We start from the raw sequence: 23,277 nt of genomic DNA on the forward strand, positions 1-23,277 counted from the left end.
GCATTGTCCCTTGGTTCCATCCCCTACCCACCTCTGAGCACTGACCCTTGGTTCCATGTCCTACCCTCCTCAGAGCACCATCCCTTGGTTCCATCCATAACCCACCTCTGAGCACTGACCCTTGGTTCCATCCCCTACCCATCTCAGAGCACCGTCCCTTGGTCCCATCCCCTACCCACCTCTGAGCACCGTCTCTTGGTTCCATCTCCTACCCACCTCTGAGCACCATCCCTTGGTTCCATCTTCTACCCACCTTTGAGCACCATTCCTTGGTTCCATCCCCTACCTACCTCTGAGCACCATCCCTTGGTTCCACCCATTACCTACCTGTGAGCACCGTTCCTTTGTTCAAACCTCTACTCACCTCTAAGCACCGTCTCTTGGTTCCATCCCCTACCAAACTCTGAGAACCATCTCTTGGTTCCATCCCCTACCCATCTCTGAGCATTGTCCCCTGGTTCCATCCCCTACCCACCTTTGAGCACTGACCCTTGGTTCCATCTCCTACCCACCTCTGCACACCATCCCTTGGTTTCATCTCGTACCCGCCTCTGAGCACCGTCCCTTGGTTCCACCCCCTACCCACCTCTGAGCATGTCCCTTGATTCCACTCCCTACCTACCTTTTAGCACCGTCCCTTGGTTCCATCACCTACCTTCCTCTGAGAACCGTCTCTTGGTTCAATCCCCTGCCCATCTCTGAGCACTGTCCCTTGGTTCCATCTCCTACCCACCTCTGAGCACTGACCCTTGGTTCCATCCCCTTCCCACCTCTGAGCACCATCTCTTGGTTCCACCCCCTACCACACCTCTGAGCACAATCCCTTGGTTCCATCACCTACCCACCTCTGAGCACCATCCCTTGGTTCCACCCCCTACCCACCAGTACCAACCCTTTTAGAGAATACAGAACCAAGCAACATTTTGTGCTACTAAGTAATTTGTATGGAATTTGTTAATGATAACAAGAAAGACAGTAAAATAGATCCCCTGCAGTGAGCAACAATAGAGCCCACCCCAGCAATTATAGACCTCACCCCAACAACAATAGACATCCCCCCCCCCGCATACAACAGTAGACTCCCCCAGCAACAGCAACAAAATACCACTCCAGCAACAATAGACCCCCAGCAGCAACAACAGATCTCCCAGCAGCCAGCAACAATAGACCTCTCCCTCAACATTAGATCCATCCTTCCCAGCAACATTAGACCTACCCAGCAACAAATAGAAACCCATGCAACAATAGATTCCCATCAGCAACAATAGATCCCCCAGCAGCCAGCATTAATAGACCCTCCAGCACACCCCAGCTTCCTATTCCATTACATACATTCAGTGCTGCGTTCCCCCTTGTTCCCGTTGGGTACACTGCTGTTCCCGTAGGAGCCGCCTGTCTGCAGTACAATGGTTAAATGGAGGTTTAAATGACATGTTCTTAGATTTTTGCATTCTGTGTTCTGGATCTTACAGCTGTTCACATTTACACATCTTTTGTGAATGGCTCCATTGAAAACAATGTAGCTGTGTTCAGATCTGTAATTAAAAATCACTTGTGTATGCATTTTTGCGGCCGTGTGAATGAAGCCTAAGGGGACTAACCCACTGGAAGAAAAATATATTTTAAAAATATTCTTTCCCAATATATTGACATATATTTGAAATACTAACATTTTGGCCGTATTATATATATATATATATATATATATATATATATATATACTGTATGATGAAATGCATTTTTACTACAAAATATATGAAAAATATTTTTAAAAATAAATTTTCAAATATACTGTATGTCTTTAAAGATACATTTAATATACCATACTGAAAAATATTTTGAAATATATTGAATATGGCCAAAATTGTAGTATTTCAAATATATGTCAATATATTAGGGAAGAATATTTTTTAAATATATATTTCTTCCATGTGGGTCTGTGCACTGTCTATTCACACATTGGGGTTGATTTACTAAATACAAATAGACTGAGTACCATACAAGTGACGTTGCACTCTGCAAGTGAAATTGCTCCAGAGCTTTGTAAATGAGATAAATATTCACTTTGCAAGGAATACCCAATCAACTACAAGGAGAATTGAAAAAAAACACTTTTGCTTAGACGTGATTGGACGATGGAAGTCAGCAGAGCTTCTGCTCATTTACTAAGCTCCAGAGCAACTACACTTTGCAAAGTGCACAATAAACCCCATTGCATGTACTGGGTTTATAGAAGGAAGAATATATCTGTGTGTGTGGCGGATCTGACCAGGAAAAAGAAAACAAAAGTTGAAATATTTCTGTTTTCTCTACAGACGAGGGTCCACCATCGCCAACGCTTCAGCAGAATTCCCAACGAACAATCATAGTGACGCACTAGTACAGCAAGTTTTTGATAGGAATGGGCGAGCTAATGGTAACCTGGGTGGCATCAATCTCCTTTTTGAAAACACAACTACTCCAGGTAGGTGAAGCCATAAAGGAATAAATGACACGAGTAGCAGAAAACTAGGAACTCTCATCATACTGAATACGGGGCATCACCAGACGTTCACCTATCACAGGCTCCTCTGCTAAATCTGGTGCCGGTCTGGCTGGCTGCACTCCGGCAAATTGATCAGAATGGGAAATGAATCGCTGCACTCCGGGATGCAGCAACTTTTCTTGTTTATCGAATAGTAGCAGGGGTCACCCCCAGGGCCAGGACAAGGGGTGGGCAGGAGGGACGGCTGCCCTGGGCACTGTGGCTTAATGTAAGGCAGGGGCACCACAAGAAGATGAAGGGAGGGAATTTGTGTTGAGAAGGGGAATTTGGGGGGCAAATCTAGGGAGGTGTGCTAGGATTTGGGGGGGGGGATTTGTGTAGGAAGGGGGGATGTGGGAAGAGGATTTGTGCTGGGAGGAGGGATTTGTGCTATAAAAGTAAAACAGTAGAGGGGAAATATTTTTTGGGGGGGATATTTGTGCCAGGAGGGGAAATTTGAAGGGGTGGAGGGGTATGTGCTAAGATGGGGGATTGCAAGTAGAGAATATGTACTGGAAGGGGGATTTGGAGTGGGGGGTGAGGATTTGTGCTTGGATGGGAAATTTGAGGGGTGGAGGATTTTGGTTAGGAGGGGGACATTTTTATATTTGGGAAGGGGGATTTGTGCTGGGGGCATATGAGGAGAGAGAGAATTAGAGCTGCGAGGGGTGATGGGGGGAGGGCAAAGATTTGTACTGGGCGGAGGGATTTCATCATCAAGTGGATTTGTACTGGGAAGATGGGGAACAACCAGAACAAGTCAAACTGCCAAATCTATTGGCTGCAAGAGTTTTTTTAGCCTTTTACATTATTTTCAACTGTGGTGGTGGGAACAGGCTCCTGTGGATGCCGTGGTGTAAAGCTCGCCGCCACTGGACTCTAGAACAGTGGAGACGTGTTCCCTGGAGTGATCAATCACACTTCTCTGTCTGGCAATCCGGTGGACATGTCTGGGTTTGGCGGTTGCCAGGAGAGCCGTACTTGTCTGACTGTATTGTGCCAAGTATAAAGTTTGGTGGAGGGGGGATTATGGTGTACGGGTTGTTATTCAGGGGTTGGGCTTGGCCCCCTAGTTCCAGTGAAGGGAACTCTTAAGGCATCAGCATACCAAGATATTTTAAACAATCTCATGCTCCCAACTTTGTGGGAAGAGTTTGGGGATGGCCCCTTCCTGTTCCAACATGACTGCGCACCAGCGCACAAAGCAAGGTCCCTAGAGACATGGAGGAGCCAGTTTGGGGTGGAGGAACTTGACTGTCCTGCACAGAGTCCTGACCTCAACCCCATAGAACACCTTTGGGATGAATTAGAGCGGAGACTGCGAGCCAGACCTCCTCCCCCGACATCAGTGCCTGACCTGACAAATGTGCTTCTGGAAGAATGGTCCAACCTTCCCATAGACACCCTCCTAAACCTTGTGGACGGCCTTCCCAGAAGACGTGAAGCTGTTATAGCTGCAAAGGGCGGGGCCAACTCAATATTGAACCCTACGGACTAAGACTGGGGGGCCATTAAAGGTCATGTGCGTGGAAAGGGCGGGGCCAACTCAATATTGAACCCTACGGACTAAGACTGGGAGGCCATTAAAGGTCATGTGTGTGTAAAGGCAGACGGCCCAATACTTTTGGCAATATAGTGTATTTTTCAATCCACCCAAATAGGGTTCAGATGCTCAACCTGCACTGCCACAAGATTATTCACCTTATTTTCAAGAATTAATCTGCAATAGTTTATTTTATATATAGTATGATTATTTAAACAAAGAACAACATGTTACACTATGATAAGCTTTTCTATCTCTTGGGGTAATTTTCTTAATCTTCTCATTTTTTAACTGCAATTCCTAAAAACATTCCTACAGGAATCATTTCTACCTTTTAAAGAAGAAAAGGTTACACAATGCATTCATGGCGAAAGACACTGCTTGATACCCTAGAAAAAGCATGATGTTAGGTAGGATGTTATTAGGGCAATCAAACACCAAGCATTCTGCTAAATGTAGAGTAACAATAAAGGGACATAATGGGATTGGCAACGGTAACTTAGAACTGAAAATGTTCCTTACATTTTGTTGCAGAGCCATCAACAACTTTAGCTTCAAGAACACCAGCGGATACAACAGCTATAGAAGCCGGTACAACACCTGGATCCAGTACAACAATAGAATCCAGTACAACACCTGGATCCAGTACAGCGATAGAATCCAGTACAACACCTGGATCCAGTACAACACCTGAATCAAGTACAGCAATAGAATCCAGTACAATACCTGGATCCAGTACAACACCTGAATCAAGTACAGCTATAGAATCCAGTACAACACCTGGATCCAGTACAGCAATAGAATCCAGTACAATACCTGGATCCAGTACAACACCTGAATCAAGTACAGCTATAGAATCCGGTACAACACCTGGATCCAGTACAGCAGTAGAATCCAGTACAACACCTGGATCCAGTACAACAATAGAATCCAGTACAACACCTGAATCAAATACAGCTATAGAAGCCAGTACAACACCTGGATCCAGTACAACAATAGAATCCAGTACAACACCTGGATCCAGTACAACAATAGAATCCAGTACAACACCTGGATCCAGTACAGCTATAGAAGCCAGTACAACACCTGAATCAAGTACAGCTATAGAAGCCAGTACAGCACCTGGATCCAGTACAACTATAGAAGCCAGTACAGCACCTGGATCCAGTACAACACCTGGATCCAGTACAACACCTGGATCCAGTACAACACCTGAATCAAGTACAGCTATAGAAGCCAGTACAGCACCTGGATCCAGTACAACACCTGGATCCAGTACAACACCTAGATCCAGTACAACACCTGAATCAAGTACAGCTATAGAATCCAGTACAACACCTAGATCCAGTACAACACATGGATCAAGTACAGCTATGGAAGCCAGTACAACATCTGGATCCAGTACAACACATGGATCAAGTACAGCTATTGAAGCCAGTACAACATCTGGATCCAGTACAACACCTGAATCAAGTACAGCTATGGAAGCCAGTACAACACCTGAATCAAGTACAGTTATGGAAGCCAGTACAACACCTGAATCCAGTACAACATCTGGATCCAGTACAACACCTGAATCAAGTACAGTTATGGAAGCCAGTACAACACCTGGATCCAGTACAGCACCTGGATCCAGTACAACACCTGAATCCAGTACAGCTATAGAAGACAGTACAACACCTGGATCCAGTACAACACAAGGATCAAGTACAGCTATAGAAGCCAGTACAACATCTGGATCCAGTACAACACCTGAATCAAGTACAGCTATGGAAGCCAGTCCAACACATGGATCCAGTACAACACGTGGATCAAGTACAGCTATAGAAGCCAGTACAACACCTGGATCCAGTAAAACATCTGGATCAAGTACAGCTAAAGAAGCCAGTACAACATCTGGATCCAGTACAACACCTGAATCAATTACAGCTATAGAAACCAGTACAGCACCTGGATCCAGTACAACACCTGAATCAAGTACAGCTATAGAATCCAGTACAACACCTGAATCCAGTACAACACCTGAATCAAGTACAGCTATAGAATCCAGTACAACACCTGAATCCAGTACAACACCTGAATCCAGTACAGCTATAGAAGCCAGTAGAACACCTGGATCCAGTACAACACGTGAATCAAGTACAGCTATAGAAGCCAGTACAACACCTGGATCCAGTACACCTCTAGGAGCCAATACAAAACCTGAAACTGGTACAACTCCTGAAGGCAGTACAGCACTTGGATCCAGCACATCTCTGGGTGCCAGTACAACACTTGGATCCAACACAGCTCCAGAAGCCAGTACCACACTGGGACCCAGTATAACTGCAGGAATCAAAACACCAGGAACCAGTACAACATCTGGATCCAGTACAGCACCAGGGACCAGAACAACACTTGAATTTAGTACGACTCCAGGAACCAGTACAGCACTTGGATCCAGTGCAACTCTAGGATCCAGCACATTGCCAGGAGGCAGTACAACACTTGGAACCAGTACAACTCCAGTAGCCAGTATAGCAACTGGACCCAGTACAACTCCAGGAGCCAGTACAACATCTTTGTTCAGTACAACTCCAGTAAACAGTACATCACCAGGAGGAAGCACAACATCTGCACCTGGAAAAACTCCAGGGGGCAGTACAACACCAATATCAAGTTCTACAGCTGAATCCAGTTCAACTCCAGGAGCCAGTGCATCACCTGGATTCAGTACATCTCCTGGAGCTAATACAACACCTGGATCCAATACAGCTCCAGAAAGTGGTACACCACCAGGAGGAAGCACAACATTTGTACCTAGAACAACTCCAGGGGGCAGTACAGCACCAGTATTGAGCATGACAGCTGGATCCAGTACAATTCCAGGAGCCAATTCAACACCCAGATCCAAAACAACTCCAGGTGGCAGTACAACACATGGATCCAGTTCAACTCCTACAGCCAGTACAACACCTGAATTAAGTACAACTCCAAGAGCCAGTACAAAACCTGGATCCAGAACAAATCCAGGAGCCAGTTCAATACCCGGAACCATTACAACTCCAGTAGCCAGTACAAAATTTGGGATCAGTACAGCTTCAGGAGCCAGTACAACACCTGTATCCAGCAGAACTCCAGGAACCAATACAACACCGGGATCCAGTACAACTCCAGGATTCAGTATAATACCTGGATCCAGTACAACTCCAGGGACTAGTATAGCACCAGTAACCAATACAACACCTGGAGCTAACATAACCTCAGTGGGCAGTACACCACCAGGAGGAAGCACATCTGCAACTAGAACAAATCCAGGAGGCAGCAAAATGCCAGAATTAAGCACTAGAGCTGGACCCAGTACAACTCCAGGAACTAGTACAACACCTGGAAGCAGTACAACTCCAAGAGCCAGCACAACACCTGAATCCAGTACAACTCCAAGAGCCAGCACAACACCTGGAACCAGTACAACTCCAAGAGCCAGCACAACACCTGGAACCAGTACTACTCCAAGAGCCAGCACAACACCTAGATCCAGTACAACTCCAAGAGCCAGCACAACACCTGGAACCAGTACAACTCCAAGAGCCAGCACAACACCTAGATCCAGTACAACTCCAAGAGCCAGCACAACACCTGGAACCAGTACATCTCCAAGAGCCAGTACAACACCTGGAACCAATACAACACCTGGAACCAGTACAACTCCAAGAGCCAGCACAACACCTGGAACCAGTACAACTCCAAGAGCCAGCACAACACCTGGATCCAGTACAACTCCAAGAGCCAGTACAACTACAAGAGCCAGCACAACACCTGGAACCAGTACATCTCCAAGAGCCAGTACAACACCTGGAACCAGCACAACACCTGGATCCAGTACAACTCCAAGAGCCAGTACAACACCTGGAACCAGTACAACACCTGGAACCAGTACAACTCCAAGAGCCAGTACAACTCCAAGAGCCAGCACAACACCTGGATCCAGTACAACTCCAAGAGCCAGCACAACACCTGGAACCAGTACATCTCCAAGAGCCAGTACAACACCTGGAACCAGTACAACACCTGGAACCAGTACAACTCCAAGAGCCAGTACAACTCCAAGAGCCAGCACAACACCTGGAACCAGTACATCTCCAAGAGCCAGTATAACACCTGGAACCAGTACAACACCTGGAACCAGTACATCTCCAAGAGCCAGCACAATACCTGGAACCAATAAAACACCTGTACCACACACAACATCTGTACCTAGAGGAACTACAGGAGCCACTTCAACTGTAGCCAGTACAACATCTGGAATCAGTGCTGTTGCTGCACAAGGTAATATATAGTTTGTCCCACACCTTCAATTACAACATGAAGGGTGATAGAATTTGTAGTCAGCATTGTTTTGTATTATGGCTCAGATCAAGGGTCAGTAAGTTAAAGCTCAACTCAAATTTGGGATTTCCCTGAAATGCAAAGCCTTCTCTGACTGGAGCTCATGCCCAGTAGTCAACCTCTTGTGTTCACTATGCAGCTGGGCAGCCACTCAGCATGGGACCCGGAAGCTAGTAGAAATCACTGTAGTAGCAGGGTAGTAGCAGTGTTTACTTCGGTGATTTCCAGCTTCTAGGGAGATCCCACAGGTATATATATATACATAGTAACATTGTTCCAAGCTGGACCAGTACAAGCAAGTAAGAATATCCATATCTAGAAATCTTCTCTAACAAAAACTTTGCATCAATAAAGGCCAGATAGTAGAAAAGCTGTCGGCATAGTCAGTACACTACGAGTGGAGGCAATGTGTGACACACTGATGACTGCTCCACTCTGTGTGCTGTGCTGTACTGTACATTACATACTCCTGAGCTCTTCACTGTATGTGATATTGTACATTACATACTTCTGACCACTCATGCTCTGTACTGTACATAACATACTCCAGACATCTTCACTGTATGTGATACTGTACATTACATACTCCTGACCTCTTCACTGTATGTGATACTGTACATTACATACTCCTGACCACTCTTGCTCTGTACTGTACATTACATACTCCTGACCACTCATGCTCTGTACTGTACATTACATACTCCTGAGCTCTTCACTGTATGTGATACTGTACATTACATACTCCTGACCACTCTTGCTCTGTACTGTACATTACATACTCCTGACCTCTTCACTGATCGCTATGCTGTATATTACATACTCCTGACTGCTGCACTCTGTGTGCTGTACTGTACATTACATACTCCTGACCTCTTCACTGTACACAATACTGTGAATTGCATACTCCTGACCTCTTCATTGTACTCTGTGCTGTACATTACATACTCCAGACCTCTTCACTGATCTCTATAACCCACATTACACACTGTTGACTGCTCCACTCTGTGTGCTGTACTGTACATTACATACTCCTGACCTCTTCATTGTACTCTGTGCTGTACATTACATGCTCTTCACCATTCTGTGTTCTGCACTGTACATTACATGCTCCAGACCTCTTCACTGGTCTCTATAACCCATATTACACACTGATGTCTGCTCCACTCTGTGTGCTGTTCTGTATATTACATACTCTTGAGCTCTTCACTGTATGCGATAATGTACATTACATACTCCTGACCATGCTTGCGCTATACTGTAATACTGTACATTACATACTCTTGACCACTCTTGCTCTATACTGTACATTACATACTCCAGACCTCTTCACCGATCGCTATGCTGTATATTACATACTCCTGACTGCTGCACTTTGTGTGCTGTACTGTACATTACATACTCCTGACCTCTTCACCGATTGCTATGCTGTGTATTACATACTCCTGACAGCTCCGCTCCTTGTAATGTACTGTATTCCTTACTGCTCCGCAGCTGTATTGTTACATATGATTGACTACATGCTGCACTCCTTGTTACCTACTCCCGTATGCAACTCTAGATTGTCTGTTTTGTACAATTGAGTGAGTGGGTGCAGAGGGCAGAGAGCTCACCCATCCACCTATGAAAGGCATCCAATCTGAAACTGATGCCCCTCAGACCTCGAAATCCAGAGAACTCCACAGGAACAGAGGTCTTAATCTAGACACTATCACAGGGACCTCCAGGCACCACAAGGCTCTCGTACTTCAGAACATTCCACAGCCGGATTTCCATCATTGGCTCCTGCAGGCACCAGACTATTGGCACCCTAGGTAAGGCAGCACGGTGGCTAAAGGTATAGCACTGCCTCCTGGCAGTACTCGGGGTCGTTAGTTCAAATCCCAACCACAGCACTATCTGCCTGGGGTTTGCATGTTCTCCCTGTGCCTGTGCGGGTACTCTGGTTTCCTCCCACACTCCAAAGACATGCTGGCAGGTTAATTGGCTCCTGTCTAAATTCTCCCTAGTATGTTTATTATTTATTATTTAATTTATCATTGTGACAACCCAACTGGGACAGGGGATTTTGGAAGGGGTTGCAGACTAGCCTCTTGCCTACTTACCATGAGCACTGTCCCAGTTGAGTCTGTCACAATCATTTCAAACATTCCAATATCACCCCCGACACCGTCATATCACCCTAACCAAATTATCTACAATTCCGCTATAACATCCCAAACTTCACCAAATCATCTCAGACTTCACCGAATCATCTTAAACTTCATCGTTTCAGTCAAATGCCACCAAATCATCCAAAACTCCACGATATTACTCTAAACTCCACCATGTGACCCCAAACGTTAGCATATCATCCCAAATTTCCCCATATCAGACAGACAGAAGTTTACCATATCATCCCAAATTCCACAATATCTTCCTAAACTTCAGCATATCATTCCAAATATTGCCATATCACAAACACCACCATATCACCCAAACGTGGGCAGCACTGTGGCTTAATGGTTACTACTTCCCCCTGGCAGTACTAGGGGTTGTTGGTTTGAATCCCAACAATGGCACCACCTGCCTGGCCTTTGCATGTTCTCCCTGTGCCTGCGTGGGTTTCCTCCGGGTACTCCAGTTTCCTCCCACACTCCAAAGACATGCTGGTAGGTGAATTGGCTCCTGTCTAAATTGTCCCTAGTATGTGTATGTATGAATGTGAGTTTGGGACCTTAGATTGTACGCCCTTTGAGGGTCAGGGACTGATGTGAATGTACAATATATATGTAAAGCGCTGCATAAATTGATTGCATTATTGGAGTACCCAGGGGCGGACTGACCATTTGGAAACTTGGGTACTGCCCGAGGGCCCAGGGTCAGTAGGGCGCCCCATGAGATGCCCCTGGTACCTTTTTCATAGGCTTTTTTGAGTTTGGGTAAGGACACAGGGGCCCCATAGTCCCCTATTGCCCGGGGGCCCCATGAGTTGTCAGTCCGTCCCTGGAAGTACCTGAAATAAGTAAAATAACACCCCTCTACTAGGATCCCCCTATAACACAGAACATTGTCTTGTTTTCTTGGTCTTAACCTGACTGAGAATAACATATAGGACTATAGAACTTGGTCTCAGAAAGGTATGGATGTGTACAGGCCAGGGGCGGACTGACCATTTGGAAACTTGGGCACTGCCCGAGGGCCCGGGGTCAGTAGGGGGCAGGGGCGGACTGACCATTTGGAAACTTGGGCATTGCCCGAGGGCCCGGGGTCAGTAGGGGGCCCCATGAGATGCCCCTGGTACCTTTTTTCATAGGCTTTTTTGAGTTTGGGCAAGGATACAGGGGCCCCATGATCCCCTATTGCCTGGGGACCCCATGAGTTGTCAGTCCGCCCCTGGTAGGGGGCCCCATGAGATGCCCCTGGTACCTTTTTCATAGGCTTTTTTGAGTTTGGGCAAGGACACGGGCCCCATGGTCCCCTATTGCCCGGGGGCCCCATGAGTTGTCAGTCCGTCCCTGGAAGTACCTGAAATAAGTAAAATAACACCCCTCTACTAGGATCCCCCTATAACACAGAACATTGTCTTGTTTTCTTGGTCTTAACCTGACTGAGAATAACATATAGGAGATGGCTACTGGAAATTGCCATATTAGGATTCCCATTATCTATACAGGACCACCCCCCACCCCTCTTGCCTCTACTGCCAATAGTCATTTGCCTGCTGTGCCTGAGAGTAAATCCAGAGCCGGTGTTGGACCGGGGCAGCTTCACTTTAAGACCGATATGTCTATTTGTTCAAATCTTTACACAACTTTTTTTTCTATTTTTTTCCCATCCAGTAGTAAATGGTGGAAGTGACACATCTGGATTCATCCCTAACTATGGCATCGCGCTCATTGTGCTGACAGCTATTGCAGTGGCTGCTATCCCGATAGGGGGATATCTGGTAAGTGTCAACATTCTGGTGGGGCACATTCATATACAGACACAAGACACTGAATACACCCCCAAACCACAAAGATACCAAGCCACACAATAGAAACACTTTTTATTCCCCATGTATAAAGGTTCTTTCAGTGGGGTACCAGGGAGAAGTAATAATAAAATAGATGCAAGCAAATTACCTAAATAATGAAGACAAATATATCTGTAAACAACAAAAGTAACCAGCTACTTTGTATAAAACCTTTTTATTTTTACCTTTTTTTTTAAAAGACAGCAAAGACAGGTAGGTATACCTTTTAAAAGAAATCATCTTCAACTAATGATCCAACACTTTTTTTAAAAAAATGCATAGAAACATCCTAGATCACATGTATCCAACACACAAGGCCATATTATGTGGCCCTTGCACTAGGTGCAGGGGTGGCTAACCTGTGGCTCTCCAGCTGTTGTGGAACTACATTTCCCATGAGGCATTGCAAAGATGGGAAGTTACTGACTTGCAGAGGCATGATGGAACTTGTAGTCCTGCAGCAGCTGGAGAGCCGCAGGTTGGCCACCCCTGCACTAGGGTGTTTTTCAGCTGAAACTTGTCCATACTCCGTTCCACCTCTCGCCCCTTAACTCCGGACTTGTCACTGTCACTTGTAAACACAGAAGCCATCAGCTATCCTCTCGGCGGCTCTGCTAAGCTGCTCTGTGATCCCCATGCATGCCCGGGTGCACAGATGCCGACCAATGACCTCCCTACAAATAAGAGGTACTAGAGCCAGGCTGGGTAGGTGAGATGCTAGAAAGCTTTTTGGAGGGGGGGGGGGGGAGATAAGGGCTGTGGAGGGAGATGTGTGCAGAGGTTCTGGATGAGGAAAAGTGGTGCAGAGGTCAGAGCTGGGTGGACAGCCCATGAAAGACTGCTGATGCCTAAGTCCTGCACTCTGTATGTAGGGCACTTCTCAACCTTGCACTCTGTACATAGTGCACCCCTGAACCCTGCCCTTGGTATGTTGTGCACCCCTGGACTCTGCACTGTCTACAGAGGGCACCCCTGAACCTGTACTCTGTACACAGCACACACCTGAACCCTGCACTCTGTACACAGTGCACACCTGAACACTGCACTTGGTATTTAGCGCACCCCTGGACTCTGCAATCTGTACATAGCACACACCTGAACTCTGCACTCTGTACATAGTGCACTCCTGAACCCTGCACTTGGTGTTTAGCGCACCCCCTAAACTCTGTACATAGGGCATCCATGAACTCTGCAGTCTGTACATAGGGCACCCCTGAATCTGCACTCTGTACATAGTGCACACCTGAACACTGCACTTGGTATTTAGTGCACCCCTGGAGTCTGCACTGTCTACATAGGGCGCCCCTGAACCTGTACTCTGTAGATAGCGCACCCATGAACTCTGCACTCTCTACATAGAACACACATGAACTCTGCACTCTGTACATAGCAAACACCTGAACCCTGCACTGTCTACATAGGGCACCCCTGAACCTGTACTCTGTAGACAGCGCACCCATGAACTCTGCACTCTCTACATAGCACACACATGAACTCTGCACTCTGTACATAGCACACACCTGAACCCTGCACTCTGTACAAAGTGCACCCCTGAACCCTGCACTTGGCATTTAGCACACCACTGGACTCTGCAATCTGTACATAGGGCACCCCTGAACCCTGCACCCTGGGGGGAGGGGGGGGTGGCTGGATGAGTTTCTGCACCTATGTTCTGAGAAAAAAAAGCTCTAAATAAATTTATATAGTCTTAAAGATACAACCAGCCCTTTGAGGGCAACCATAATACTGATGCGGCCCACAATGAAGCAGATGATAGAACAGTGTATAAATGTCATAATAGTTCTCATGTAAATCATTTGTACAATAAAGAGTATACAATGTAAAATTATAGGGCATGTTTTTTCATAAACAATTTATGTGAACTGTGATCATGGCGAACAGTAAAGGTGATCGCTATGAAACCACAATGACTTGTAAGGACCCCATTCACTACAAAGTATAGGCAAATAGTGAATAATGTTCACGCTGTAGAGAGTTTGCCTATAATAAATGTGCAAGGAGGGTCATCTAGAAAAATGTATTTCATTGCTAATGATGCTGTTAATTCACATGTAAGATAGTCCAGATCCTTGGTGGATTCCCAGATAAGATTCATCATCAAGGTTATCATACAAGCAACATTTTGAGAGTCATAGGCACAGCTGCCATTATGAAGTAGCTTATGTATTCTTGTTGAATCATCTAATAGGATCATATCCAAGAAGTAAAAGTCCTAAAATTAGGGTGGAAGATGTTCCAATGAAACTGGTTAGATTTAGAAGATGTTCCAATGAAATCAGTCAGGTTTAGAATATATTCCAATGAAACAAGTCAGGTTTAGAAGATGTTCCAATGAAACCGGTCAGGTTTAGAAGAAGTTCCAATGAAACTGGTTAGATTTAGAAGATGTTCCAATGAAACTGGTAAGATTTAGAAGATGTTCCAATGAAACCAGGCAGGTTTAGAAGATGTTCCAATGAAACTGGTTAGATTTAGAAGATGTTCCAATGAAACTAGTAAGATTTAGAAGATGTTCCAATGAAACCAGGCAGGTTTAGAAGCTGTTCCAATGAAACTGGTTAGATCTAGAAGATGTTCCAATGAAACTGGTCAGATTTAGAAGATGTTCCAATGAAACTGGTTAGATTTAGAAGATGTTCCAATGAAATCATTCAGGTTTAGAAGATGTTGCAATGAAACCGGTCAGGTTTAGAAGATGTTCCAATGAAACTGGTCAGGTTTAGAAGATGTTCCAATGAAAACCGGTCGGGTTTAGAAGTTTCTATGAGACATTTATAGAGTCGTCTATGGCCAGCTTAATGCTCCTACTTAACTGCAGAAGCTGTTCGCAGTGTGAGTCCTCACAGGAGAAGAATGGTCTGTGGTGGCGGGCCCTGGACATCAAACGCTCAGTCACTGATAGTATTTATATGTATCTCTAAAATAAAATACTGAAATTTTAGATTGCCTGCAAACTATAAAGGAATCACTGAAATAACTGACAGTGTTCTGTCTCTCCAATCTAAGCATTGATAGTGTGATCTCTGTAACTTACAGTTGTGATGAGATAGCGATAACTTCAACCTCAGTTGGATACCACAGTCAGTGACTCAATCGATAAGATATCTTGTAGATCTTGTGAAGTTTATTCCATAAACTGAGAGAATCTTACAATGAACATTCGATAGGTCAAAAGATCATAATGTTTCCTGCTCCATGACATGAGGCTAGAGCTGCAATGCATTTCTGGGAAAGGGGGAGGGCTATCTATACAGCATTAACTAAACCAAAGGAAAGGGAAGAGCAGAAACAAAATATAGAAACACTTAAAGGCATATGACAGTCAATATGACAGTCATGTGAAACATGACAGACAGACTTACATTATGTCTGTCTTAGAGTCAGAGAGTTATGTTGCCAACTTTATTAGTTTGTTATTTAATACCTTATACAATTTGTTTATTCCACAGATCGCCCGATTTGGATTTTTTAATAGCTTAATATCAAGAGAGATCCCATCTTATAGTTTTCCAGAGACCGGACGGGCAGTGCGAAGTTTCGAAATGTCAATGCCAACAGTCAGGGTATCAAGACTTACCATATCTTAAAACTGAAAAATTACATTTGCTGGGTAGGCGATGAATTGACTGGTCAAGGTGTATGGACCGCGATTGGTTTGGTCCATTTGTAGGGGGCTGTAGAGGATACAAGAACTATATAAAACCATGGCGTTGTTTTTTTGTTTTCCTTTATAAAATTGGGAGGGCTGCTATTATGCAAATGAACAGATCTCCTAAAAGAGACACCCAGAGTAATCTGTGTTCTGTGCTAAGCAAATTTTCAAGCATGGAGCCAAATCATTTTTTGTTATTTTGGAAATTTACCCTCTCAAGTTTGTCCTGAACATTTTCATTGAAACACAATATTATGGAAAAGCCAAAATGTTATAGCTATTGCTTCAGTGACCACTGTTGGCTCATGACATGACTCAAATTTTGGTCAATTCCTGCTGAATCAGGTAAAATATGAGCCGTGGGTGTCCCCAGACCCACAATCATGTATTGCTAGCCTGAGCAGGGATCTTCTCTTACTTTGAGGAGATTTTTTTGTTGTGTTTTTGGGGCAGAAAGTCTCACCAGGTGTCTAAATTTCACTATGGAGTTGATTTACTAAAAGTGGAGAGTGCAAAATCTGGTGCAGCTGTGCATGGTAGCCAATCAGCTTCCAGGTTTTATTGTCAAAGCTTAATTGAACAAGTTATGACCCATACACACGATAAGAAAATTGTACGAAAATTTTCATACGAGGATTATCGTCCGATAATCGGATTGTTATAAGACAGCTTTCGAGAACTGATCACAACAATTCATGAGACAATATCTGAAGGGACAAGCGCAAAAATCTTTCTCGTTCGATGCCAGATTCAATGATTTTCATTTATTCATTGCAGTAGTTGTCCAAAAATACAATACAAATACATGACATCACTTTTGAAATTCTTCAAAAGGCGAAAAAAACAGACAATCGTTCGTCAGATATTCTCATTGTGTGTACTGGGCTTTAGAAGCTGATTGGCTTCTATGCACAGCTGATTTTGCACTCTCCAGTTTTAGTAAATCAACCCCTATGGGTCTCAGTTACATAGTTAGTCTGGCTGAAAAAAGACAAAAGTCCATCCAGTTCAACCATAGAAAAAAAAAAGTTATAACCCTACACCCACAGTTGATCCAGAGGAAGGTAAAAAAAACCAGCAAAGCATGATCCAATTTGCTCCTGCAGAGGAAAAATTCCTTCCTGATCCCCCGAGAGGCAATCGGATATTCCCTGAATCAAATTTACCTATAAATGTTATATCCAGTTATATTCTGTGTATCCAAGAAAGAATCCAGGACTTTCCTACAGCAATCCACTGAGCTGGCCACAACCAACTCTGGAGGGAGTCTATTCACTATATGAACCACTGATGTATTTATACATGGAGATCATATCCTCCTTTATGTATTATACATGGAGATCATATCCCCCCTTATGTATTATACATGGAGATCATATCCCCCCCCCCCCCTTATGTATTATACATGGTGATTATATCCCCCCTTATGTATTATACATGGTGATTATATCCCCCCTTATGTATTATACATAGAGATCATATCCCCCCTTATGTATTATACATGGAGATCATATCCCCCCTTATGTATTATACATGGAGATCATATCCCCCCTTATGTATTATACATGGAGATCATATCCCCCCTTATGTATTATACATGGAGATCATATCCCCCCCTTATGTATTATACATGGAGATCATATCCCCCCCTTATGTATTATACATGGAGATCATATCCCCCCTTATGTATTATACATGGAGATCATATCCCCCCCCCTTATGTATTATACATGGAGATCATATCCCCCCTTATGTATTATAGATGGAGATCATATCCCCCTTATGTATTATACATGGAGATCATATCCCCCTTATGTATTATACATGGAGATCATATCCCCCCTTATGTATAATACATGGTGATCATATCCCCTCTTATGTATTATACATGGTGATCATATCCCCCCCTTATGTATTATACATGGAGATCATATCCCCCCTTATGTATTATACATAGAGATCATATCCCCTCCTTATGTATTATACACGGAGATCATATCCCCCCTTATGTATTATACATAGAGATCATATCCCCTCCTTATGTATTATACATAGAGATCATATCCCCTCCTTATGTGTTGTACATGGAGATCATATCCCTCTTATGTATTATACATGGAGATCATATCCCCCCTTATGTATTATACATGGTGATCATATCCCCCCCTCATGTATTGTACATGGTGATTATATCCCCCTTATGTATTATACATGGAGATCATATCTCCCCTTATGTATTATACATGGAGATCATATCCCCCCTTAATCTCCTCTTCTCAAGAGAGAATAAATTCAGTTTCTCTAATCTTTCCTCATAGCTGATCTCCTCCATGCCTCTTATCAGTTTGGTTGCCCTTCTCTGTACTTTCTCCAGTTCCCCAATGTTGTTTTTGTGAATTGGTGCCCAAAACTGAACTGCATATTCCAGATGAGGTCTAGGAACAGGAAGATGTAGAGACCAATAAACCCCAACACAGGATCTATCCCTTTCTCATTTTACTAAATAGGGGGGCTTTTGTTGCTCCCACTGTTTCCATCAAACAAATATCTCATCACTTCATGTTCTTGTGATTGTCTCTTATGGGAACGGAAAGTAATGTAAATCTCCCCAACAGGAACAGAGATAGCAGTAAAAACCTGCAGAAGTTGTAACCTTTCCCCACCATGATCAAAACTATAAAAAAAATCTGGAGTTGAACTTTAGCTCTTTTATACCTTCAAAAGTCCATCCCCTGTTAGATGCAATTATGTCAGCATTTCTGTGGCATGTGTGCTCCATTGCAAAAAGTATGTGGACCCCATCTAAATGACTGAGTGCAGGTGTTTTCATTGAAGGATATTGTTAATATTAGAGCATACAAACATATTTTAGACATTTGTACACTTCCAGCCTTGTGGTAGCAGCCAGCTCCATAAAGACATGGTTTGATGAATTTGGTGTGGAGGAACTGGAGTGTCCTGGGCAGAGCCCTGACATCAACCATACTGAACACCTTCAGGATGAATTGGCACACAGATGGTGAACCAGGTGTTCTCATCATCCAACATCAGTACCTTCAAGTTCCTTTGTCTTTGTGGTAACAGTTTGGTGAATGCCCTTTTCTATTACAGCATGACTGTGCCCCTGAGTACAAAGCCAGCTCCATAAAGACATGGTTTGACCAGTTTGGTGTGAGGGAACTCAAGTATCCTACACAGAGACCTGACCTCAACCCTATTGAACACCTTTGGGATGATTTAGATAACCGATTACGATTTAGGTCTTCTCATCTATCACCTGACCACACAAATGGGCACAAATTCCAACAGACAAGCTCTAAAATCTTGTAGAAAGCCTTCCCAGGAGGGTGTGGAGGTTGTTAGATGGATCAGCTCCATAATAATGGCCTTGATTTTGGAATGGAATCTCCAGCAAGCCCTTATAGGCATGATGGTCAGGCAATGTCGTATACTGATTTACACTTTTCTTACACAGCGCTACATGTACAGAACTGCTGGGGTTTTTTTGCCTTCCTCTGGATCAACTGTGGGTATAGGATTATAACTTTTTTTTTTTTTTAATGGTTGAACTGGATGGAATTTGGTCTTTTTTCAGCCAGACTAACTACGGAACTATGTAAGAACATTACGCTGGTGTCTCTGTCTTCCTGGAGATACTAATACATACTGTTTCCTCTAAGACATATTTTTAAGCCAGTCGGTTTAGGCAGAAGACTTCTGTACTTATATTTTTTCTCATACTTATTAATATTCTCCTCTTTTCACAGACTGGAAGATATACTCTTAGATAGACCAACCATCCAAGACCTCCGGCCAAGTTTGAAGAGAAATATGAATGTTCAAACTTTATCTGAGGACTCGTGCAACAAGAAACTATTATCTATATTGTCAAAGCTCGGCTCTGCGGGAATCACCGATAATGAAGTCCTGTTGTGGACCTGTTTACAATACTGGTATCCCTGCTTTGAATTTTGAAACACTGGACATATTTATTAAGCAGAAATTGCACTGAACCCGTCCTCTCAGCTCCTCCTTGAAGTGGAAATAGACTAATGTATAATAGTAGAGATAGTATCTGCCTACTGGCACATTCTGGGTTGAAATCCAAGTCCTGCCATCTATAGGACAGAGAGGGGAGGGCAATGGAATGAGCAGCTTATAAAGTGAGCGTTCTTTTACAAAATGGCGCACTGCATATTAATATAATAAGGACTTTGGCATGTTTTTTTTTTTTAAAGATAAACTAACCCTTTAAACAAGGAGCATTCTTTTGTTTACCCAATAAGAGCAACAACAACCAATTCAATCTAATGGAATGTGTTGTAGGTATAACCACAGCTCATTGTAACTCTATACCAGTGTTTCTCAACTCCAGTCCTCATGGACCCCCAACAGGTCATGTTTTCAGGATTTCCCTCAGATGAAACAGCTGTGGTAATTACTAAGGCAGTGAAACTGATCAAATCACCTGTGCAAAATAATGGAAATCCTGAAAACATGACCTGTTGGGGGTCCATGAGGACTGGAGTTGAGAAACACTGCTCTATACTCACTTACTACAAAGCTATAAAATTAACTTAATTAGCAAATGTGTTCTAATTTATTTTTTACAAGATTATTTTATTTTTTTATGATTCATAATGCGCATCTCTTTGAAAATGTGTGAATATGTCAAATCATGGCACCTGAGATTTATGTGATTAAACTTATTTCTAGCTATATTAATATACAAGTGTCAAAGCAGATCGGTGTCATTATAAAGAAGGTGCTGGAAATAATGTAGTGAAACCGGATTTGATCCACCATTTTGTTTTTACAGGCTGGAGCGAAAGTGATACAAAGGGGACATATTTCTTACAAGTACACATCTCTGATAGCTTGTTAATGGTATTATCGACATGGGTTTTTTGTCACTACATAGTTACATAGTTAGTCTGGCTGAAAAAAGACAACCGTCCATCCAGTTCAACCATCAAAAAAAATAAATAAAGTTATAATGCTATTCCCACAGTTGATCCAGAGGAAGGCAAAAACCCCAACAGTTCTGTACATGTAGAGCTTTATAAGAAAAGTGTAAATCCGTATACGACCTTGCCTGACAATCACGCCTATAAGGACTTGCTTGACATTATATTCCAAAACCATGGCCATTATTATGGAGTTGATCCATCTAACATCCTCCTCACCCTTCTGGGAAGGCTTTCTACAAGATTTTAGAGCTTGTCTGTTGGAATTTGTGCCCATTTTTGAGGTCAGGTGAAAGATGAGAAGACCTGAATCGTAATCAGTTATCCAAATCATCCCAAAGGTGTTATAATCCTACACCCACAGTTGATCCGGAGGAAGGCAAAAAAACCCAGCAAAGCACGATCCAAAAAATTCCTTCCTGATCCCCCGAGAGGCAATCGGATATTCCCTGGATCAACTTTACCTATAAATGTTATATCCAGTTATATTCTGTGTATCCAAGAAAGAATCCAGGACTTTCCTACGGCAATCCACTGAGCTGGCCACAACCAACTCTTGAGGGAGTCTATTCCACATTCTCACAGCTCTTACTGTGAAGAAACCTTTCCGTGTGGAGATTAAATTTACTTTCCTCCAGACGTAAAGAGCGCCCCCTTGTCCTCTGTGATGACCTCAGGGTGAATAGCTCTACACCAAGTTCATGGGATCATCCCCTTGTTTACCACTAACTCATCTGCAATATATTAAAGTGGTTGTAAAGTGCCTTCTATGCATGAAGATAAAAACACCTTCTGTGTGCTGCAGCCCCACCAGCCAACCCTCCTTTATGCATTTTGAATAAACCGTGCATAATGTGCTAGGTGTTTGCGCCACCTGTTTGCTCTTTTCCGGTTGTTGATTTCCCCATCTGAGGATGGCTGCATCCCCGACACGTTATCCATAGGCTTCCTTCTGTTCTGGTTTCCCTGACCTTCATTTGGCAATTGATTCCTGGAGCGCTGGAGAGTATACACTGTTGTCCGTTTTGGTAACCTCATATTACTGTATAAAACATGTTTATTGAAACATATCTTCCAAACATTCACCATAAAAAACAGTATATGGCTAGTCAGCCCAATAAATCACAGCATCAGGGGTGGACTGACCATTTGGAAACTCGGGCACTGCCCGAGGGCCAGGGGTCAGTAGGGGGCCCCATGAGATGCCCCTGGTACCTTTTTTGAGTTTGGGCAAGGACACAGGGGCCCCATGATCCCCTATTGCCCGGGGGCCCCATGAGTTGTCAGTCCGCCCCTGCACAGCATTATGTATTATGACATCTAAGTCCTCCACAGGTCAACGCGTTTTGCCTATTAGCGTCCTCAGGACACAGAAAGAATTGGAGGTAAAGAAGTCCAATGCCCTAGCTGGAAGATACATATATATACAACAGTAGTCATACAATTATGATAATTACATAGTTGTAGAGTTTACAAATGGCGGTATATATACTGGAATTTATATATTTTTTTATATTAGTAATGGTGGCGATCAGCAACTTATAGCGGGACTGCAGCGGGCATTCTGACACTGGGGGGGGGGGGGGGGACTGACTAACTGCCACTGATCCCCAGTGACACTAATACAGTGATCAGTGCTAATAAAAGGCACTGACACTGTACTAACGGCACTGGGCAGGAAGGGGTTAACATCTGGGGCGATCAAAGGGTTAACTGTGTGCTCTTAACCCTTTGATCTGTGGGCAAGTGGTTAAACAAAATGCCATTAATATCACTTTAATTTCCATGCTAATGAACTGCAGGACAGCATAATACGTGATTGTGGCATAAATACATTTCAAATATACTGTATATCTTTATAAATACAAATATACATTTTTGGAATGCATTTACAAATATATGTAAAAATATATGTTAAAACTACTTGTTTATATGTTAAAAAAATCTGAAGAATATATTTAAAAAATATATATATTTTTCATATATTTTGTAATAAAAACACAGTTCAACATGCAATATATATATATATATATATATATATATATATATATATATATATATTGTTAAAATTGTAGTATTTCAAATATATGTCAATATATTTGTGAAGAATGTTTTTAAAATATATTTCAAATAAATTTTTCTTCCATGTGGGAAGCACAGGAGTCTTTCCAGTAGTAGTATGGAGCCAGGTCACAAGCTATGTTCAGC

The 23,277-nt window shown here is 43.3% G+C and overlaps 1 protein-coding gene across 1 annotated transcript in view; it reads left to right on the forward strand.

The window, feature by feature from the left end:
- LOC149438075 (uncharacterized) overlaps window positions 1-20,827 on the forward strand; it is a 51,828-nt gene extending 31,001 nt beyond the window's left edge. The window contains exons 6-10 of the mRNA XM_089660294.1: window positions 2,316-2,464; window positions 4,602-8,375; window positions 12,254-12,360; window positions 15,900-16,013; window positions 19,870-20,827. Of these exons, the coding sequence (XP_089516420.1) occupies window positions 2,316-2,464; window positions 4,602-8,375; window positions 12,254-12,360; window positions 15,900-16,013; window positions 19,870-19,893 (4,168 nt within the window). The 3' untranslated portion in view covers window positions 19,894-20,827. The remainder of the gene's footprint in view (window positions 1-2,315; window positions 2,465-4,601; window positions 8,376-12,253; window positions 12,361-15,899; window positions 16,014-19,869) is intronic.
- Window positions 20,828-23,277: the final 2,450 nt, after the last annotated feature.

The sequence above is a fragment of the Staurois parvus genome, unplaced genomic scaffold (genome assembly GCF_062004578.1).
Source record: "Staurois parvus isolate SC_StPar_1 unplaced genomic scaffold, SC_StPar_1.0 ptg001221l, whole genome shotgun sequence".
Lineage (NCBI taxonomy): Eukaryota > Metazoa > Chordata > Amphibia > Anura > Ranidae > Staurois > Staurois parvus.